The sequence below is a fragment of the Solea senegalensis genome, linkage group LG11 (genome assembly GCF_019176455.1).
Source record: "Solea senegalensis isolate Sse05_10M linkage group LG11, IFAPA_SoseM_1, whole genome shotgun sequence".
In the NCBI taxonomy this organism is placed as follows: domain Eukaryota; kingdom Metazoa; phylum Chordata; class Actinopteri; order Pleuronectiformes; family Soleidae; genus Solea; species Solea senegalensis.
The window spans coordinates 23,085,727-23,103,524 of record NC_058031.1 but is presented as its reverse complement, the minus strand read 5'-3'; the positions used below and the strand labels follow the sequence as shown (position 1 = coordinate 23,103,524).

The 17,798-nt window shown below is 42.7% G+C and overlaps 1 protein-coding gene across 1 annotated transcript; it reads left to right on the top strand.

Annotated features, from left to right (window-relative positions):
* The first annotated feature begins 3,722 nt into the window (after positions 1 to 3,722).
* LOC122777514 (tyrosine-protein phosphatase non-receptor type 18-like) lies at positions 3,723 to 6,937 on the top strand. Its single transcript, XM_044038809.1, has 5 exons — positions 3,723 to 3,806; positions 5,381 to 5,497; positions 5,570 to 5,715; positions 5,827 to 5,913; positions 6,375 to 6,937. Exons 2-5 carry the CDS (start codon positions 5,391 to 5,393, stop codon positions 6,434 to 6,436), a joined length of 402 nt encoding a protein of 133 aa, XP_043894744.1. The 5' UTR covers positions 3,723 to 3,806; positions 5,381 to 5,390; the 3' UTR covers positions 6,437 to 6,937.
* The last annotated feature ends 10,861 nt before the right edge of the window (positions 6,938 to 17,798 follow it).

Genomic DNA, 17,798 nt, shown 5'->3' with positions numbered 1-17,798 from the left:
AAAGGTCGCTGATAAACCAGCTCATCAAATAGCTGATAATAGTCAAATAATAATAGACACTCACTCCTGTCGACTCTTGATCTTCAGAAGCCGGGGATTGAAACGAGTTGGGAGTTTGAGTCGAGTGAACCCCCGACAGACATCAGCGTGTCCAACAATAGGTTCTATTTCTGATACCAGGGTTATCACTCCACTCATCCCATGTCTCCACCCCTCTGGCTCTCTCTTTCTTCATCCCGCTGCCTCGGTATATCTGACTCTGTCGCTCCACTGCCACAGAATCATGGCCGACAGAAACAGTGCGAAGAAGAAACCGGAGAAGAAGAAGGCCGAGGAGAAGGAGAAGAGTGTGAAAAAGTCGGAGAAGGTGGTCAAGAAGACGCAGAGCAGGACGGATGAGGAGAAGAAGAAGGCAGAGGAGGGTGGAGGAGCAGCAGCAGGAGCAGCAGCAGGAGCAGCAGGAGCAGCAGCAGGAGCACCAGAGGAGGCCAACACTGAAGGAAATGGAGAATTTCAGCCCATCGAGCTGCCACCGTTCCAGATTGTCACAGGGTTGGTAACATTTAAAACAATACACTAGGTTATCATCTGTATCGGCCGATATTGGCTTTTTAAATGTTTTATCAAATCTTGGCAATAACACGCCAACATACCCTGATATGACTTTACTTGTACGTGTACTTTATTTTGTAAGAATTACCAAAATGGCAACATAGGTTTTATTTTAAATCCCTGAACCTACTGTTCATCGCTTTGACAGGAAATCGTCACACTTGGCGCTAACACGGGCACTAACGCTAGACAACCAAATTTTATTTACGCATTTAGCTCTAACACTGTGTTGCCACTGCCTAAACACCGTGGCAACACAGTGATGTCATGCTGCATTCCATTTGTAGTCAGAACGTGGAATTTCCGAGATCACAGGCCATGCAGAGGTTTTTTAACAACTGGCATTGCTAGCAATAGCTAACATTGGCTAGCTCAGGATACGCTTGTGCCTTCCGACTTCTCTCTTGAAACGGGATAAACTCGGATAAACCTCGGGATAAACCCCCCCGGCTAGTCTGGCTAGCTTTCATCCTGAAAAGTAGCAACAGAAAAACTGACTTTTCATCATCTTTCAGTTTTTATCATCGCTATCACTATCGTTATAGTTCATCCCTACTCCCAGTCTGTTGAAGTCACTTTTTATAATATTACTTTTACTGTACTATCCATCTTTTTATTTGGCGGTTACAGGTTACAAAAATAGAGGAAATATTGTGGATTAAAGTTTAAGTTGCTAGAAATATAAATAAAACAGTAAAGTACAGATATGTGAATTACTGAGGTATTTGTATTTTTGCTAACAATGCCACACAACTCATCTCTGGACATGACTTCACTCCCAGCTCCGATTCTGGAGTTGTGACGTAAATGGAACGCAATATGAGACATCCCCATCACTTTAGCGACATTAGCAACTCTTGCAAAGTAGTCGGCTATGCCAGGCACCACTGTCCTAACCCCTATTAGCGTCTTCCAGCTTCACACCCACACGCCGTCAAACATTAACTCATTTAATTTTAATTAGCTGAGGATACAAATGACTTACACTTGAGTCAGTGATAAAAATAGGGATGCATAACTCCGTTGCCGTATCCGTCCGCGAAACCCCAAAGATTTTCTGCTTTCCATTCTCATCAGTTTTTCTTTGTTTGATTTGAAAATGGTGTAAATCTGTCTATTCGTGTCAGCCATCTGTTGGTGCGCAGTCAAACTCGGGCTTAATGAAGACAGACGTGGCAGATGTGTGTGCCGAGTCATGAACTGGCAACTCCAGAGATTAATGTGGATGGATCAATGCCAGTAATATTTTTAGAAACACTGTAGAAGCCTCTTTATTATTCTCAGGGCATCTCTTACAAAGACACAAATGTTTTTCTTTTGAGAACCAACACATTTGTTCACTTAATGGACCTCATTCATTCAATATCTTGAAGAAATATCCATGAAATGCCACATAAAACAGTAACTCAGTCCATCAGAAAATTATCTGTATCTCTGAGGTTCTGAATCAGATCATGACTTTTTTACTATGCTATGACTATTTTGTCTCATTTTGGACGACTTACTATACTATGATTATTTTGTCTCATTTTGGACCACTTACTATACTATGACTATTTTGTCTCATTTTGGACGACTTACTATACTATGACTATTTTGTCTCATTTTGGACGCCTTACTATACTATGACTATTTTGTCTCATTTTGGCTGAGAGAGGACAGGATGAGACGGACAGAGCTCTCACTCTGACGCTGTTTCCGAAAACCGGCGACAGATGCGACTTCCTGTCAAAACAATTTACGGCACTTCCGGGGATTTTAAATAAATAAAAAAGACATCTTTGGTTTTCACTAGTTATTCATATTAAATTAAATCAACATGTTTATATTTTTACAACAGTACCAAACAGTATAGAAGAGGTATGTGTCATGTCCCCCCCTCCAATACAAAAGAGAGGAAAATATTTACCATAGACTCTGGTCATAAACAGTACATGTGCAGACAGTAGACCCTCCTAATACAAAAGAGGAAAAATCTTTACCATAGACTTGGTCATAACGGTACATGTGCATACAACGACCCCCCAATAATAAAAGAGAGTGAAAATCTTTTACCATAGACTCTGGCCTGGCAACAGTAAGACAGACCCCTCTATCAGTTAAAAGAGAGGAAAATCTTTACCATAGACTCTGGTCATAAACAGTACATGTGCAGACAGTAGACCCCCTCTAATACAAAAGAGAGGAAATATTTACCATAGACTCTGGTCATAAACAGTACATGTGCAGACAGTAGACCCCCCTCTAATACAAAAGATAAGAACATTCTGGGATGCAAAAATGAGTGCCCACAGCCGAGAAGACTGGCCCAGATAACCAGATATGATGAACATGTTACTACGGTAACTACAGGTACATGCTCAGATCTGTAAGTGTCCATGTGGTGTGACAACCCTCTCTGTTCTGGTCATCCTTGGTTTCTGTTGCAGGCTCGTTTCAGGCAGATGGGTGGAGTTGATGACGGGGCTGAGATTATTTAGTTGGCTCCTCATTCAGCCACACTCTCTCTCTCTCTGACACTTGCTGCCTGTTTGGATTTGTTTTTTTTCTTTGTTTTATCGTCACCACACTGCACACATTACTGACGTTACGGATTACAGACTTCTTGATTAAGTTGTTTTGAGTTATATTTAATAATAAAATTCTGTTTAAGTTACTTAAAAGTGTGTGGTCTCCCCCTTTGTCTTGCTCTCTGAGCCAGGGTTATGACAGTGGACACATGTCTTCTCCATAGCAGGTGAGACACGTGATGACTGAGGACATTTTTTATATAAAAGTTTTTATATAAACTTTTGTGAACGTCAAACTAGTTTGAAACAATATCATTCTGTCACAGCAAGAGACAACACTCTGTGTGTGTGTGTCTCTCTCCGTCTCTCTCACACACATCATGTCTGATCTTTAATCGATTGCCCACACTTTAAATCATGTCAGCTGTTTTTTTTCCTTTTGAGTCATGCTGTGCTTTTTTTTTCTTTTCAATAAAATACCCCCCACCCATCATTTTTTTTTATCATCAGCTGCCACTGACACACACACACATACTATGGAGAAGTTGATGAAGAGCAGTTGCAGTAAGAGGAAGTGGCTGTGAGGGATACTTCCTGTATGCAAATACACTGACAGAGAGAAGCTGTCAGTGTATTTGACAGCAAACGAAAGGAGAACAACTGAGGGACAACACGCGCTGACAGGTAGGTCCCTGAACGCACCATTACAGCCACAGGACAACAACGAACAAACAACAGATGACAAATAAATACAATACACACACACACGGGCCACACGGTGGTGTAGTGGTTAGCACTCTCGCCTTGCAGCGAGAAGACCCGGGTTTGAGCCCCGGTTGGAACAAGGGCCTTTCTGCATGGAGTTTGCATGTTCTCCCCGTGTGTGCGTGGGTTATCTCCGGGTTCTCCAGCTTCCTCCCACAGTCCAAAAACATGCAATGGGATTAGGTGATCTGGACTCTAAATGAATCATAGGGAGTGAGTGTGAGAGCAATGGTTTAACTGCCCTATGACTGTCCAGTGTACCCCTGCCCATCGCTGATAGCTGAGAGATTGGCACAGCACCCCCCGCGACCCTCTGGTGGAGGATAAAGCGGTTAGATGATGACTGACTGACAGTGCAGGGAAAGAAATCACACAAACAGAATGTGAGGAATGAAAACAGACTACCAAAATAAAACAGGAAATAACAAAAATAACTTGACAGACCCTGACAGTTAATACAGAGAGATTATTATTTTAATGTGATGAACACACAGACACACCCACTGTCACTATGGTTGCTGAGGGGTTGTGTGTTAGTGTGGACGAACAGAGAGTGAGACTTTTATCTTGAAAACTAAGGGGTTGTGTGTTAGTGTGGACGAACAGAGAGTGAGACTTTTATCTTGAAAACTAAGTGGTTGTGTGGAAGTGCGGTTGAACATAAAGTGAGACTTTTATCTTGAAAACTAAGTGGTTGTAAGGTTGAACAGAAAGTGAGACTTTTATCTTGAAAACTAAGTGGTTGTGTGGAAGTGCGGTTGAACAGAAAGTGAGACTTTTATCTTGAAAACTGAGGGGTTGTGTGTTAGTGTGGATGAACATAAAGTGAGACTTTTATTTTGAAAACTGAGGGGTTGTGTGTAAGTGTGGACAGACAGAAAGTTTCCACCTTCACGCATTCACTCACGCAAACTCCCAGCATGCAGTGCAGAGGAGAGGAGAGGAAAGGAAACAGGAGAGGTGAAGAGACGTTCAACAGATAAAACAATCAGATTTCAGATTTGTGCTTCCTGTTGAGTTGCTCTGGGACCAGATGGTGTAACCATGACAACTGAAGTCACACTTCCTGCTGTGATGCAAATAAGCATCAGTGAATTCACAACATCTCACTCTATAGATTCTGCGACACTTGTTATGATGTCAGAGACAAAGTTCCACAGGTCAGAGACAAAGGTCCACAGGTCCACAGGTCAGAGACAAAGTTCCACAGGTCAGAGACAAAGGTCCAGGTCAGAGGAGACAAAGTGGTCCAGGTCAGAGACAAAGTTCCACAGGTCAGAGACAAAGGCCCACAGAGACAAAGGTCCACAGGTCCACAGGTCGTAGAGCCCACAGGTCAGAGACAAAGGTCCACAGGTCCACAGGTCAGAGACAAAGTTCCACAGGTCAGAGACAAAGGTCCACAGGTCAGAGACAAATTTCCACAGGTTTATGAGAATGTGAATCAGGTTTGTGAGTTAAAAAAAAGTTAAAATCCCTGTGTGCTTGATCAGATTATTGAAGATGACTGACATGAATGACACGTACGCTGTGGTCAACAAGTCCAAACATCCCCACCCACCTCTGAAAAACCCTGCCCATTGTGATGTAGCTCCACCCAGATGCAACAGGTAAGCACGTTCACTTTCTGTGACATAGTGAAAATGCAAATGTGACACATTAACGTGTCTCTCTGCTTCCAGGACGATGCCGACGATGCCGTCCTCCCATTACTACGATAATGTCTCCGCTGGAGCTTCGGCCACTCCCATCTACAGCTGTGTCCAACGCCGAGACAAACGGACCGCGGTCACCTTTGACAATCATAGGCTGGGGGAGGTACTACCAGGTAAAGATAGGACAGGTGAAGACAGACAGATGGAGGGAAGACAGGTGAAGACAGACAGGTGGAGGAAAGATGGTAACACTGGACTGTTGTGATTTGTCTCTTCTCTTCCAGATGAACTAATTTCACCAACAAATGATGACTATGAAGAATTTTCAGCAGCCTCAGATTCTTCCACTTTCTGTCCACCTGCTGGCATTGGTGAGTACACCTGTCCTCACTTGTCCTGTGTGTCCTCACCTGTACAGGGACATTTTGTCTCCTGTTCCTGTCTATGCTCTGGTGTTAGTTTTATTTTCTCTTCTGATCAGTTCAGGGACGTATATGACATCATCTGTTACCAGGACAGACGTTGTCCTTCATCTGTTCATGTTGCTGGTACATATGGAGCTAGGCTAGATTGTTACCAGTCTCTGTGCTAAGCTAGGCTAAGTGTTTCCCCTTCTTCCAGTTTTTATGCAAATCTAGGCTAACTGTTTCGGCCTGCCTTCAATCTTTATGCTAAGCAAGGCTCATGTTTGTGCTAAGTTAGGCTAACAGTTCCTCCCTGCTTTCAATCTTTGTGCTAAGCTAGGCTAGCCCTTGTGTAATCATTTCTATATTGATGTATTTACTTGTGTATCTGTGCATGTTTGCGTGTGTATCTGTGTGTGTTGTGTCAGGTTTTAACTGTCGTATCCAGAAACCTCGTGGGCCCAGAGAACCTCCTCCAGAGTGGAGCTGAACCTGGGATCAACTCATTCAATTGTAACTCCACTCAGACTAACTGGACTCAGTTAAATTTAAATCAGGCTCAGTTAAACTTGACTCAGTTAAACTTAAACTTGACTAATTTGAACTGGACTCAGTTAAACCTGACTCAGTTAAACTGACCTCAGTAAAATTGAACTCATTTGAACTGGACTCAGTTAAACCTGACTCAGTTAAACCAGACTCAGTAAAACCAGGCTCAGTTAAACCAGACTCAGTAAAACCAGGCTCAGTTAAACCAGATTCAGTTAAACTGACCTCAGTAGAACTGGACTCAGTTAAACCAGACTCATTAAAACCAGACTCAGTAAACCAGACAGTTAAACCAGACTCAGTAAAACCAGACTCCATTAAATTGTAAACACTTCCTCACATCATGTCATGCTCTTCTTTACATTTTTGCTTCATGATTTCCAATGGACGTTTGTTATTTTAAAGGTTCAGTCTGTAAATTTTCTTCATTAAAATGATTTCAACTCAGAGTTTTGAGTCATCATTATTTTATTATAATTAAGGGCCTGGTGTGTGGTGTTCTAGGTTACCTGGACCCACAACTGTTCAATTCTGCACAATTCACTGACAATGGCCGTGTTTAATTCTCCAGACTTTATGGTACTGAAGGTCCAGGACAGACAGAAAGTCCAATTACACGAGCTGTAAATGACCATGTGACAACACTCAGCCAATCATATCAGTGATTTAGAGCCACGCTAGATTCAGAACAGATGATCTTCATCCAACCAAGGTCGTAAAGGTCACACTAGGTAAAGTGAAAGGTCACACTAAGTGTACTGTAGTAACAGTTTACTAATTTACTGATTTATAAAAAGGTAATCTCTGACCCATGTGTACGCACATTTACGGGGGAAACAGTGCCTCTGGTGGTAGAACAACGAATAACCAGAAGTTGTATGAAAAAATGAATTCAAATATTAAATATTACTACTGTTCACAACTTAAACAGACAAATACATGTTTGACTGATAATGTCACACTCACTATTATTATCATGATTCAGTGCACAAACATCTGGACCTCAGCTCCTGGCACCTGGACCACCATCACTGTGTCCTCTGCTGTTCCTTCTGTCCTCCCATAACTGCAGGACGACACAGTCCTCCTCTCTGGCTCCTGGATGTTTCCCTGGAGCTAAATGTGGAGGAGACCAAGGACATGGTGGTGACCTTCTCCAGCATGCAGAGGGAGCTGGAGACAGGAGCTGGAGACAGGAGCTGGAGACAGGAGCTGGAAACAGGAGCTGGAGACAGGAGCTGTCAGCTGTGACGGAGTCTCCTGAGGAAGCTCTGGGGACGACAAGGACATTTTTATTACTCTTTCATCGAGAGTCTCGTCACCCTCTCCGTGGAACAATGCCAAAATAACAAACCCAAACTTCTCTGTATAGTCCTATTCTCTTAAATTTAAAAAGGGATAAACCAATTTATGTGATTTGATGCTGCACATGTTATGGTACTAGAGAGCCACCTTGTGGTCCTTTGGAGTATGATTTTTCATGACATGCCCAGAGCTCACTGTGTTTTCATTCAGTTATTTCAGTTTTCACTGTTGTTTGTTTTCTCACAGGAAACCACACCTGAGTTAACCTGTTAATCTGAGTTAACCTGATTTAATCCGATTTAATCTGATTTAATCTGATTGAATCTGATGTAACCGGACCACTGGACTGTGGTTTCTGATCCAACACCTGGACTGGACCACTTGTCAAAGCTTCATTTTTCAGTCGTACTACAGACACTGAGCTGATGTGTCATTGTCAAAGCTGAACACCAGGGGGAAGCAGAACCACATTGAACACACACACACACACACACACCAATCCTGCGAAAGGTTGAGCCAGAGAGAGGGAGAGCGAGCAGTGGTTGCTAGGCAACTGAGCAGCTCCTCTTTGAAGTTTTCACTCATTGTTTTTTTTCTTTTCTTTTTTTGCGATTGAACAATGAGGTCAGAGTGAGGCTCTTCCGTAACCATGGAAACCACCTCAGTGATGGAAGGGGTGATGGTCCTTCTCTGGGGCCCCCTAGAGTCCAGGAGCGGCACTGTTACTGAATCACTGTCATAACACACACACACACTCACACACACACACACAGACACACAGGGGAAGGATATGACGTCACATCATCGATGATCAGTTTTACGAGATGATTGTTGTCATGGTAACCAATGTAAACAAACAAAAAAAGTCACTCCTGTCATACTCAGTGCGACCACCAGAGCCTGTGACAACCAGCTGCACACTAAGCCCCGCCCCAAACCCCTCCCCCAACACTGAACCAGAAAGAAATGTAAGGAGAGTGAGTGTGTGTGTATGAGAGAGAGAGAGAGAGAGAGAGAGAGAGAGAGAGGAAAGAATAAAAAGACGAAGAAAGACAAGTGTCTTCAATTGAGAAAATTACAGAGAGAGTGCGAGAGAGGCTGATTAGAGGGTGAAACCACATCCCTGCAGGATCAGTCAGAACAAGAACCAAAACCAGAACCAGGACCAGACTGAGTCAGACCAGGTTTATTTTAGGCTTCATCCACACAAATACATTTTTGTTTAAAACTCATCATCACTGTTGCCATGGTTACAGCCTTGAGACACATGAAGTTCCACTTAAAAAAACAACCTTTAAGGTAAAGTCTGCTTCTGATTGGTTCTTAAAAAAAACCTTTAAGGTAAAGTCTGCTTCTGATTGTCTAAAAAAAACCTTTGTAAAGTCTGCTTTGATTACCTTAAAAGAAAACCTTAAGTTAAGGTCCTTAAAAACCATGGTAAGTCTGGTTCTGTTTGGTTCTTAATAAAAACCTTTAAGTTAAAGTCTGCTTCTGATTGGTTCTTAAAAGAAACCTTTTAAGGTCTGCTCTGATTGGTTCTAAAAACCTTTTATGCTAAAAGTCTTGATTCTTGATTGGCTCTAATAAAACCTTAAGGTAAAGTCTGCTCTGATTGGTTCTCAAAAAAAAGAAGTAGTCTGCTTCGATTGTTTTATAAAACTGCTAAAGTCTGCTTCGATTGGATTCTTTTAAAAAAGTAAAGTCTTCAATTTAAAGTTTCATTGGCTCTGCTGATTGGTTCTTTAAAAACCTTTATGCTAAAGTCTGTTTGATTGGTTTTAAAAACCTTGGCTAAAGCCTGCTTCTGATTGGTTCTTAAAAGAAACCTTTAAGGTAGTCTGCTTCTGGTTGGTTCTTAAAAAAACCTTTAAGGTAAAGTTTGCTTCTGGTTGGTTCTTAAAAGAAACCTTTAAGGTAAAGTCTGCTTCTGGTTGGTTCTTAAAAGGACAAGGACTCAGAACAAGGATTCAGACTCTGAGGACTTTGAGGACTCAGCTCCATCACTGGGGGAAACACAGGGATTGAAAATAAAGTGGGCCTAAACTCCAGCCTTGAGGTTCACCACAGTTGGACCACCTCACACTCAGCTGCTCCCTCTGGTGGTCACCATCACTCATCACATTTAGCTCTGGAATGTGGGTGTGGCTGCGCTGAGCTGCTCTGAGCTGTGATTGGTGGAAAACAAATTGCCACAGTTGTACTGTAGTACTGTATCCCGTATTTATGTTTTCCTGTAATCAGCTGATCAGTGACGCTGCACTTTTATTCTGTTAAAGGTGGATTTATCTTTTGTGTGTGTGCGTGTGTGTGAGAGTGTGTGTGTGTGTGTGTGTGAAGTGTGTCCAGGTATTACTAATGTTGTGGGGACCTAAACCTGTTTACACAGTCACATTATGGGGACTTGTCTTCCTTGTGGGGACAAAAAGCAAGTCCCCATAACGTAAATTACTACATTTTAAGGTGAAGGTATGTTTTAAGGTTAGGCTGAGATTTTAGGGTTAGGGTTAGGATTAGGATTAGGCCAGTAGTAATTGTGGTTATGGTTAGAGTAAGTCTCCAGGAAATGAATGTAAGTCAATGCAATGTCCCCTCATGTCATGAATGTCGAACATATGTGTGTGTGTGTGTGTGTGTGTGTGTGTGTGGTAACATCTATATCTTGCTATGATAATTTTTGTTACAGTTAACCCAGGTTAAATTAACCCCAGTTAATGTCACACACACACACACACACACACACACACATCTGGTTCTGGGAGGAGGGGGAGGAGACAAACAGCAGATTAAGGATTTTTGGACGTGACTATCTCAGACTGTGACAGGGTGAATCAGCTGTTTCACGTGTAAAAACACCGGAAGTCTGTCGTCCATCTTTTCCTCCTCCCCCGTGTTCAAATAAACTCAACAAAAACTGCGGACTAAGCCTTTAATAAACCGTGTCAGTCACGTGTTACTCTCTTATCTCACGGACTCTCGCGGACTCGCCCCCCCTATCCCGGCTGCACAGTGGTACAGTCCAGATGGAGAGAGGGGGGGGGGTGTCTGTGGTGGAGCAGGGACAGACCGTGCCGAGCCAAACCGAGGCAGGCTGAGTGTATGTGTGTGTGAGTGAGAGAAAGTGTGTGTGATTTGGATTATTGTCGTTTTTTTTACCTGCGGAACCACCTGAGTTCAGCTCCGCCCCTTTCCGTTCATGAGAAGAGAGGCGAGAAGAGAAGAAGAAGAAGAAGGAGGAGGAGGAGAAGAAGAAGAATCAGAGAGGCAACAGTAACAACAGCAGCGCGTGCTTGTGAGGATTTAAATTCACTGGACTTTTTCTCTGCGCGGTTCCAGGTGAGTCCATACTGTGTGTATGTGTGTGTGTGTGTGTGTGTGTGCGCGCGCGCGTGTGGATCTGGGGGATCAGGGTGGAGGAGGTGAGTGTGTGTGTGTGGAGGTTTGGGGGAAAACGCCTCGTCTCTCTACGCCGCATCATCATCATCATCATCATCGTCATCTTCATCTTCTTCTGCCGCTGATGCAGTTTTTTTTTTAACGCGTGGAAATTCCACCCATTTTCTTACCATTTTTTTCACTGTGAGGAGGGAGGGGGAGTGTGGGCAGTAGCGCATTTAGTAATTTTGGGCGCTCTCGGTCTGTGTGTGTGTGTGTGTGTGTGTGTGTGGTGGGGGGGTTCTGTACGCGGATCCATTGAAGAACAAAAGGATCCGCGGCAGCAAAAAACCTTTTAAATCGCAGCCGAGGCGTCGAAAACCGCGTCCGCGACAAAGCGCTGCCGCGACGCACGCGCTGATCCCGTCTGTGTTTTTCTCGATCGACCGCCCCCATCATCTGATCAGACCCGATCGATCAGCGCTTCTCCGCCCACGTCTGATATTGATACGAACGTTTTCTTCAGCAGCAGCAACAGTTTGATGTCGTTTGTAAACAAATGATCGATCATGAAAAAACAATCACGTTCATTCACGGCGGACGAAGATGATCGCGATCACTGATCTGTGATCGATAATCGATCACGTTATTGATCCGAAGAAATAATCAAAGCCAACAGAGACGACAGGTCACGAGTTTAACAATGAGATAGGAAAAGGTTCTGTGGTTCTGTTTATAATGAACGAGGTTCTGTGGTTCTGTTTATAATGAACGAGGTTCTGTGGTTCTGTTTATAATGAACGAGGTTCTGTGGTTCTGTTCATATTGGACGAGGTTCTGTAGTTCTATTCATTATGGACGAGGTTCTGTTCATAATTGACGAGGTTCTGTGGTTCTGTTTATAATGACGAGGTTCTGTCGTTTTTTCATAACGATTGAAGGTCTGTGGTTCTGTTCATAATGAATAAGGTTCTGTGGTTCTGTTTTTTAATGAATGAGGTCTGTGGTTCCGTTTATAATGAACAAGGTTCTGTGGTTCTGTTTTTTCTGTTTTTTAATGAACAAGGTTCTGTGGTTCCGTTTATAATGAACAAGGTTCTGTGGTTCTGTTTTTTAATGAACAAGGTTCTGTGGTTCTGTTTATAATGAACAAGGTTATGTGGTTCTGTTTATAATGAACGAGGTTCTGTGGTTCTGTTTATAATGAACAAGGTTATGTGGTTCTGTTTTTAATGAAAAAGGTTCTGTTCATAATAAACAAGGTTCTGCATCAGTCAGACATTACACGCTAATGTACTATCACACGGTTCTGTGGTTCAGTTTGTAATAAACAAAGTTCTGTTTGTAATAAACAAGGTTCTGGGTCAGTCCAACGTTCTGCGCTAATGTACCTTCACGGTTCTGTTGATAATAAACATGGTTCTGTGTTTCTGTTCATAATAAATGAGGTTCTGCGTCAGTCTGACGTTCCAGGCTAACATCCTTTGACGGTTCTGTTCATAACAAACTAGGTCCTGTGGTTCTGTTCATAATAAATGAGGTTCTGCGTCATTCTAACAATCCACGCTAACATACTTTCACGTGTTCATTCATGGTTCTGTTCATAATAAACGAGGTCCTGAGGTTCTGTTCATAATGAACAAGGTTCTGTGGTTCTGTTTATAATGAATGAGGTTCTGTTCATTATGGATGAAGTTCTGTGGTTCTGTTCATAATAAACGAGGTACTGAGGTTCTGTTCATAATGAACAAGGTTGGTTCTGTTTATAATGAATGAGGTTCTGTTCATTATGGATGAAGTTCTGTGGTTCTGTTCATAATGAACGAGGTCCTGTGGTTCTGTTCATAATGAACGAGGTCCTGTGGTTCTGTTTATAATAAACAAGGTTCTGCGCCAGTCTAAAGTTCCTTGCTAACGTACTTTCATGTGTTCATTCATGGTTCTGTTCATAATAAACGAGGTTCTGCATCAGTCTAACATTCATGTTCATTCATGGTTCTGTTCATAATAAACAAGGTCCTGTGGTTCTGTTCATTATGACAGGGTTCTCAGTTCTGTTCATAATAAACAAGGTCCTGTGGTTGTGTTCATAATAAACGAGGTTCTGTGGTTCTGTTCATAATGAACGAGGTTCTGTGGTTCTGTTCATAATAAACGAGGTTCTGTGGTTCTGTTCATAATAAACAAGGTTCTCATCTCTTCTCGCTCGACTGTAAACTTTTACTAAAACGCTGACTCACTGTCACTAAGGTGATGTCAGCTCATGGTTGTGTTTTTAAATGATGAAAACAGAACAGACCTCAGTCCACACCTTAGGTGGGAGTGATCAGAATCTGATCAGAATCTGATCAGAATCTGATCAGTACACACACAGACAGACACACACAGTGGTCCAGCTGCTCGAGGTCAGGAGGCATCACTGGAGGAAGTGAACAGTGTCAGCCAATTGTTTCCTGTGTGTGTGTGTGTGTGTGTGTGTTCGCGCAATCCTTTTAGGTACCAGGGTCAATCATGGACATGTTCATTTTGTCGTGTGTGAGTTTACATGTGATTTAAAATTGCAATAAATTTACGTGACATTAGAAGTCAGTCTAGTCTAGTCTAACTTAAACCAGACTTTAACCACATTTAAAACACATGTAAACATGTTAGTCTGACTTAAATTGCACTTAATCACATTTGTCACACAAAGATCATGTGACTGCATGTTTGTGTTCAGGGTCAGGTTCAGTTAGACCTGAGTCAGGTTCAGTTAGATCTGAGTCAGGTTTGGTTAGACCTGAGTCAGGTTCAGTCCCCAGTTTGGTTCAGTCAGACCTGAGTCAGGTTCAGTCCCGAGTCCGGTTCAGTCAGTCCTGAGTCAGGTTCAGTTAGACCTGAGTCAGGTTCAGTTAGATCTGAGTCAGGTTTGGTTAGACCTGAGTCAGGTTTGGTTAGACCTGAGTCAGGTTCAGTCCCAGTTTGGTTCAGTCAGACCTGAGTCAGGTTCAGTCCGGTCCGGTTCAGTCAGTCCTGAGTCAGGTTCAGTCAGACCAGAGTCAGGTTCATTCCCGAGTCAGGTTCAGTCAGACCTGAGTCAAGTTTCAATCCTGAGTCTGGTTCAGTCGAGTCAGGTTCAGTCAGACCAAAGTCAGGTTCAGTCAGAGTCAGGTTCAGTCAGACCTGAGTCTGGTTCAGTACTGAGTCTGGTTCAGTCCCGAGTCTGGTTCAGTCAGACCTGAGTCTGGTTCAGTCAGAGTCGGTTCAGTCCAAGTCAGGTTCAGTCGACCTGAGTCCGGTTCAGTCCAGAGTCAGGTTCAGTCAGACCTGAGTCCAGTTCAGTCCAGCGTCAGGTTCAGGTTCTACAGATGTCCACCATGTGACTCATGCGATGGAAACAAACCTGGACAAAGTCAGGCTGCTTGATTTCCTGGACTTATGAGGGAACTGAATTTATGGTCTGTCAACTTACATTTCATTTAATGCTCAGATGAATGTGAATCGTGCTCGACATGTTAACACTAAACTGAAAACTGCTTCATACTAACCAGCTGCTGCCCCCTAGTGGAGCAGGACAGGAAGAGTGGAGCGATGTCATCAAGCACACACACACACACAGGGTGGCGTACACCACACCATCTCTGCTCATTTTAGCCTTTAAAGGACGACACCACGTTTTAAGACCTTTAAACATTTCCACTGTTATTACAGAACAAACCTGTGTGTGTGTGTGTGTGTGTGTGTGTGTGTGTGTGTGTGTCGCTCCTAATGCACAAATTGCGAGTGTTTTGGTGAAAGGTCGACAGGAATGTAAAGAACATGTGATAAGTAGTAAATGAGTTAAATGTTCGTTCCTTTAAACAGAGTCTGTTTCTTTTCTTCGCTTTGACTTTTTTTTAAACCATTCAACATGTAGTGAAGCTGTAAACTAAACACAGTGTGTGTGTGTGTGTGTGTGCAGAGTGTGAACAGACTCAGTTTTTATGACATCATTTATTCACAGTTTTAAGATGTTTTATCACAAACTTTACATTTAGATTTCGGTCACCATTTAAAACTAATTTTCTTGTGCCGACCACAATAATTCAGTTTCCAAACCTTAAAACACAGGTCAGAAAAACAACAACATTCTCTTGAAAACCAAGATTTTTGAAAACACAGAGTCCTGAAAACACAGACTTTTGAAAACGCAAATTCGTGGAAACACAGACTCTTGAAGACGCAGACTTCTGAAAACACACTCTTGAAAACACAGACTCTTGAAGACGCAGACTTCTGAAAACACACTCTTGAAAACACAGACTCTTGAAAACAGACTTTTGAAAATAGAGATATTTGAAAACAGTATTTGTGTTTTATTGTGGACGTTCTTAGATGATGACAATAGTTTTACCCTCGTTTACGTCAAATCTCTATGGGGCTAATATTTGTGTATGTGCAGAGGGTGAGCCACAAGTATTTCTTGATTTGAATGCGTGTTTTGAGATCCACAAATAAAAAAATCCCATTTGTAATTGTGATTCTGCATTTGTGGATCACCAGCACACGCATTCCTCTCTTTCCACAGTTTGTTGTTTCTTGTAGTTTCTTGCGCTCGTCAATAGCGTACTCCCATCATGCCTTTCGTTGTTTATGGACGCGCCGAAAGGGGCGGTGCTCTATCCAGTTTTCATAATACATACATGCCATGGAGTGCATTGTCACTTTAGCTAGATTGTACTTGTAAAACACTGCCACCGGCTGATGAAGGGAGGCATTATTGAGACAAATATGACGTCTCAAAAATCCGTAACTGTGGAAAGAGAGGGATGCGTGTGCTGGCGATCCACAAATGCGGAATCACAATTCACAAATGCAATTTTCAGTTTTACAAATGACATATTATTTACAAATACAAATCTGTATTTGTAGAAATCAATATCCAAGTTACAAATGGGATTTTTTTATTTGTGGATCTCAAAACACGCATTCAAATCAAGAAATATGTGTGGATCACCCTCTGCACATACACAAATATTATTGGAACAAATAAATCGACTTCCTGTTTACGTGACTCGCATGTGCTCAGTGCACATGGACAGTCATGTGATTGATGTTTTCAGGTGTGTTATGAAACATTGACATTTGTTGATTGTGTTTGTTTTGTGTTGGAATAAAAGACGTGTATGTCCAGCTGATCAGTACAACAGCCAATAGGGGACGCTCTCTTCTGAGTTGGTTAAACCTTAAATGACAGACAGGTAACAGAGAGGTAACTAAACTTTTGGGGGAGTCACCGTGGTTACCACGGTCACAGACTGTGGTCACTGGTTGTGTGAGTGGAAACCTGAGGTTGAACTGGTGACGTTGATCTGTACAATCTGACACACATGGTTACTTTGATTGGTCGTTACTGTGACCTCACTGTGATATTTATGTCTCTGACTTACTGTGTGTGTGTGTGTGTGTTTGAGAGAGAGAGACAGACAGTTAATGCATCTGTTTGTGGTTCATGTTCAGATTTCAAAGCTGTACATTGTAAATACACTAAACACAATCACTGACTCAATTACTGTTAATTAAATCTGTCACACACACACACACACACAGCGTTGTCTCTGCTGTGATTGGTCACGGTGTTAGCGTTATCTCTGCTGTGATTGGTCTCTTTGTTAGCGTTGTCTCTGCTGTAATTGGTCACGGTGTTAGCGTTGTCTGCTGTGATTGGTCACTGTGTTAGCGTTGTCTCTGCTGTAATTGGTCACAGTGTTATCCTGCTGTGATTGGTCACTGTGTTAGCGTTGTCTCTGCTGTGATTGGTCACTGTGTTGCTGATTAGTCGTTAGTTCTCTGCTGTGATTGGTCACTGTGTTAGCGTTGTCTCTGCTGTAATTGGTCAAGGTGTTAGCGTTATCTCTGCTGTAATTGGTCACGGTGCTAGCGTTGTCTCTGCTGTGATTGGTCTCTGTGTTAGCGATTGTCGGTGCTAGCTTGTCTCTGCTGTGATTGGTCTCTGTGTTAGCGTTGTCTCTCTGTAATTGGTCACAGTGTTTCGTTGTTTCTGCTGTAATTGGTCACAGTGTTTGCGTTGTCTCTGCTGTGATTGGTCTCTGTGTTAGCGTTGTCTCTCTGATTGGTTATGGTGCTAGCGTTGTCTCTGCTGTGATTAGTCACTGTGTTAGCGTTGTCTCTGCTGTGATTGGTTACGGTGTTAGCGCTTGTTCTGCTGTGATTGGTCCTGGTGTTTGCGTCTCTGCTGTAATGTAATTGCTCGTGTGTTAGCGTTGTCTCTGCTGTAATTGGTCATGGTGTTTGCGTTGTCTCTGCTGTGATTGGTCATGTGTTAGCGTTGTCTCTGCTGTGATTGGTCACTGTGTTAGCGTTGTCTCTGCTGTGTGTGTTTGTCTCTGTGTGTTGTCTCTGCTGTGATTGGTCTATGTGTTAGCTTGTCTCTGCTGTGATTGGTCACTGTGTTATGTTATCTCTGCTGTGATTGGTCACTGTGTTAGCGTTGTCTCTGCTGTGATTGGTCTCTGTAAGCTGTCTCTGCTGTGATTGGTCATGGTGTTAGCGTTGTGTTAGGGTTGTCACGGTGTTAGCGTTGTCTCTGCTGTGATTGGTATCTGTGTTAGCATTCTCTCTGCTGTGATTGGTCTCTGTGTTAGCGT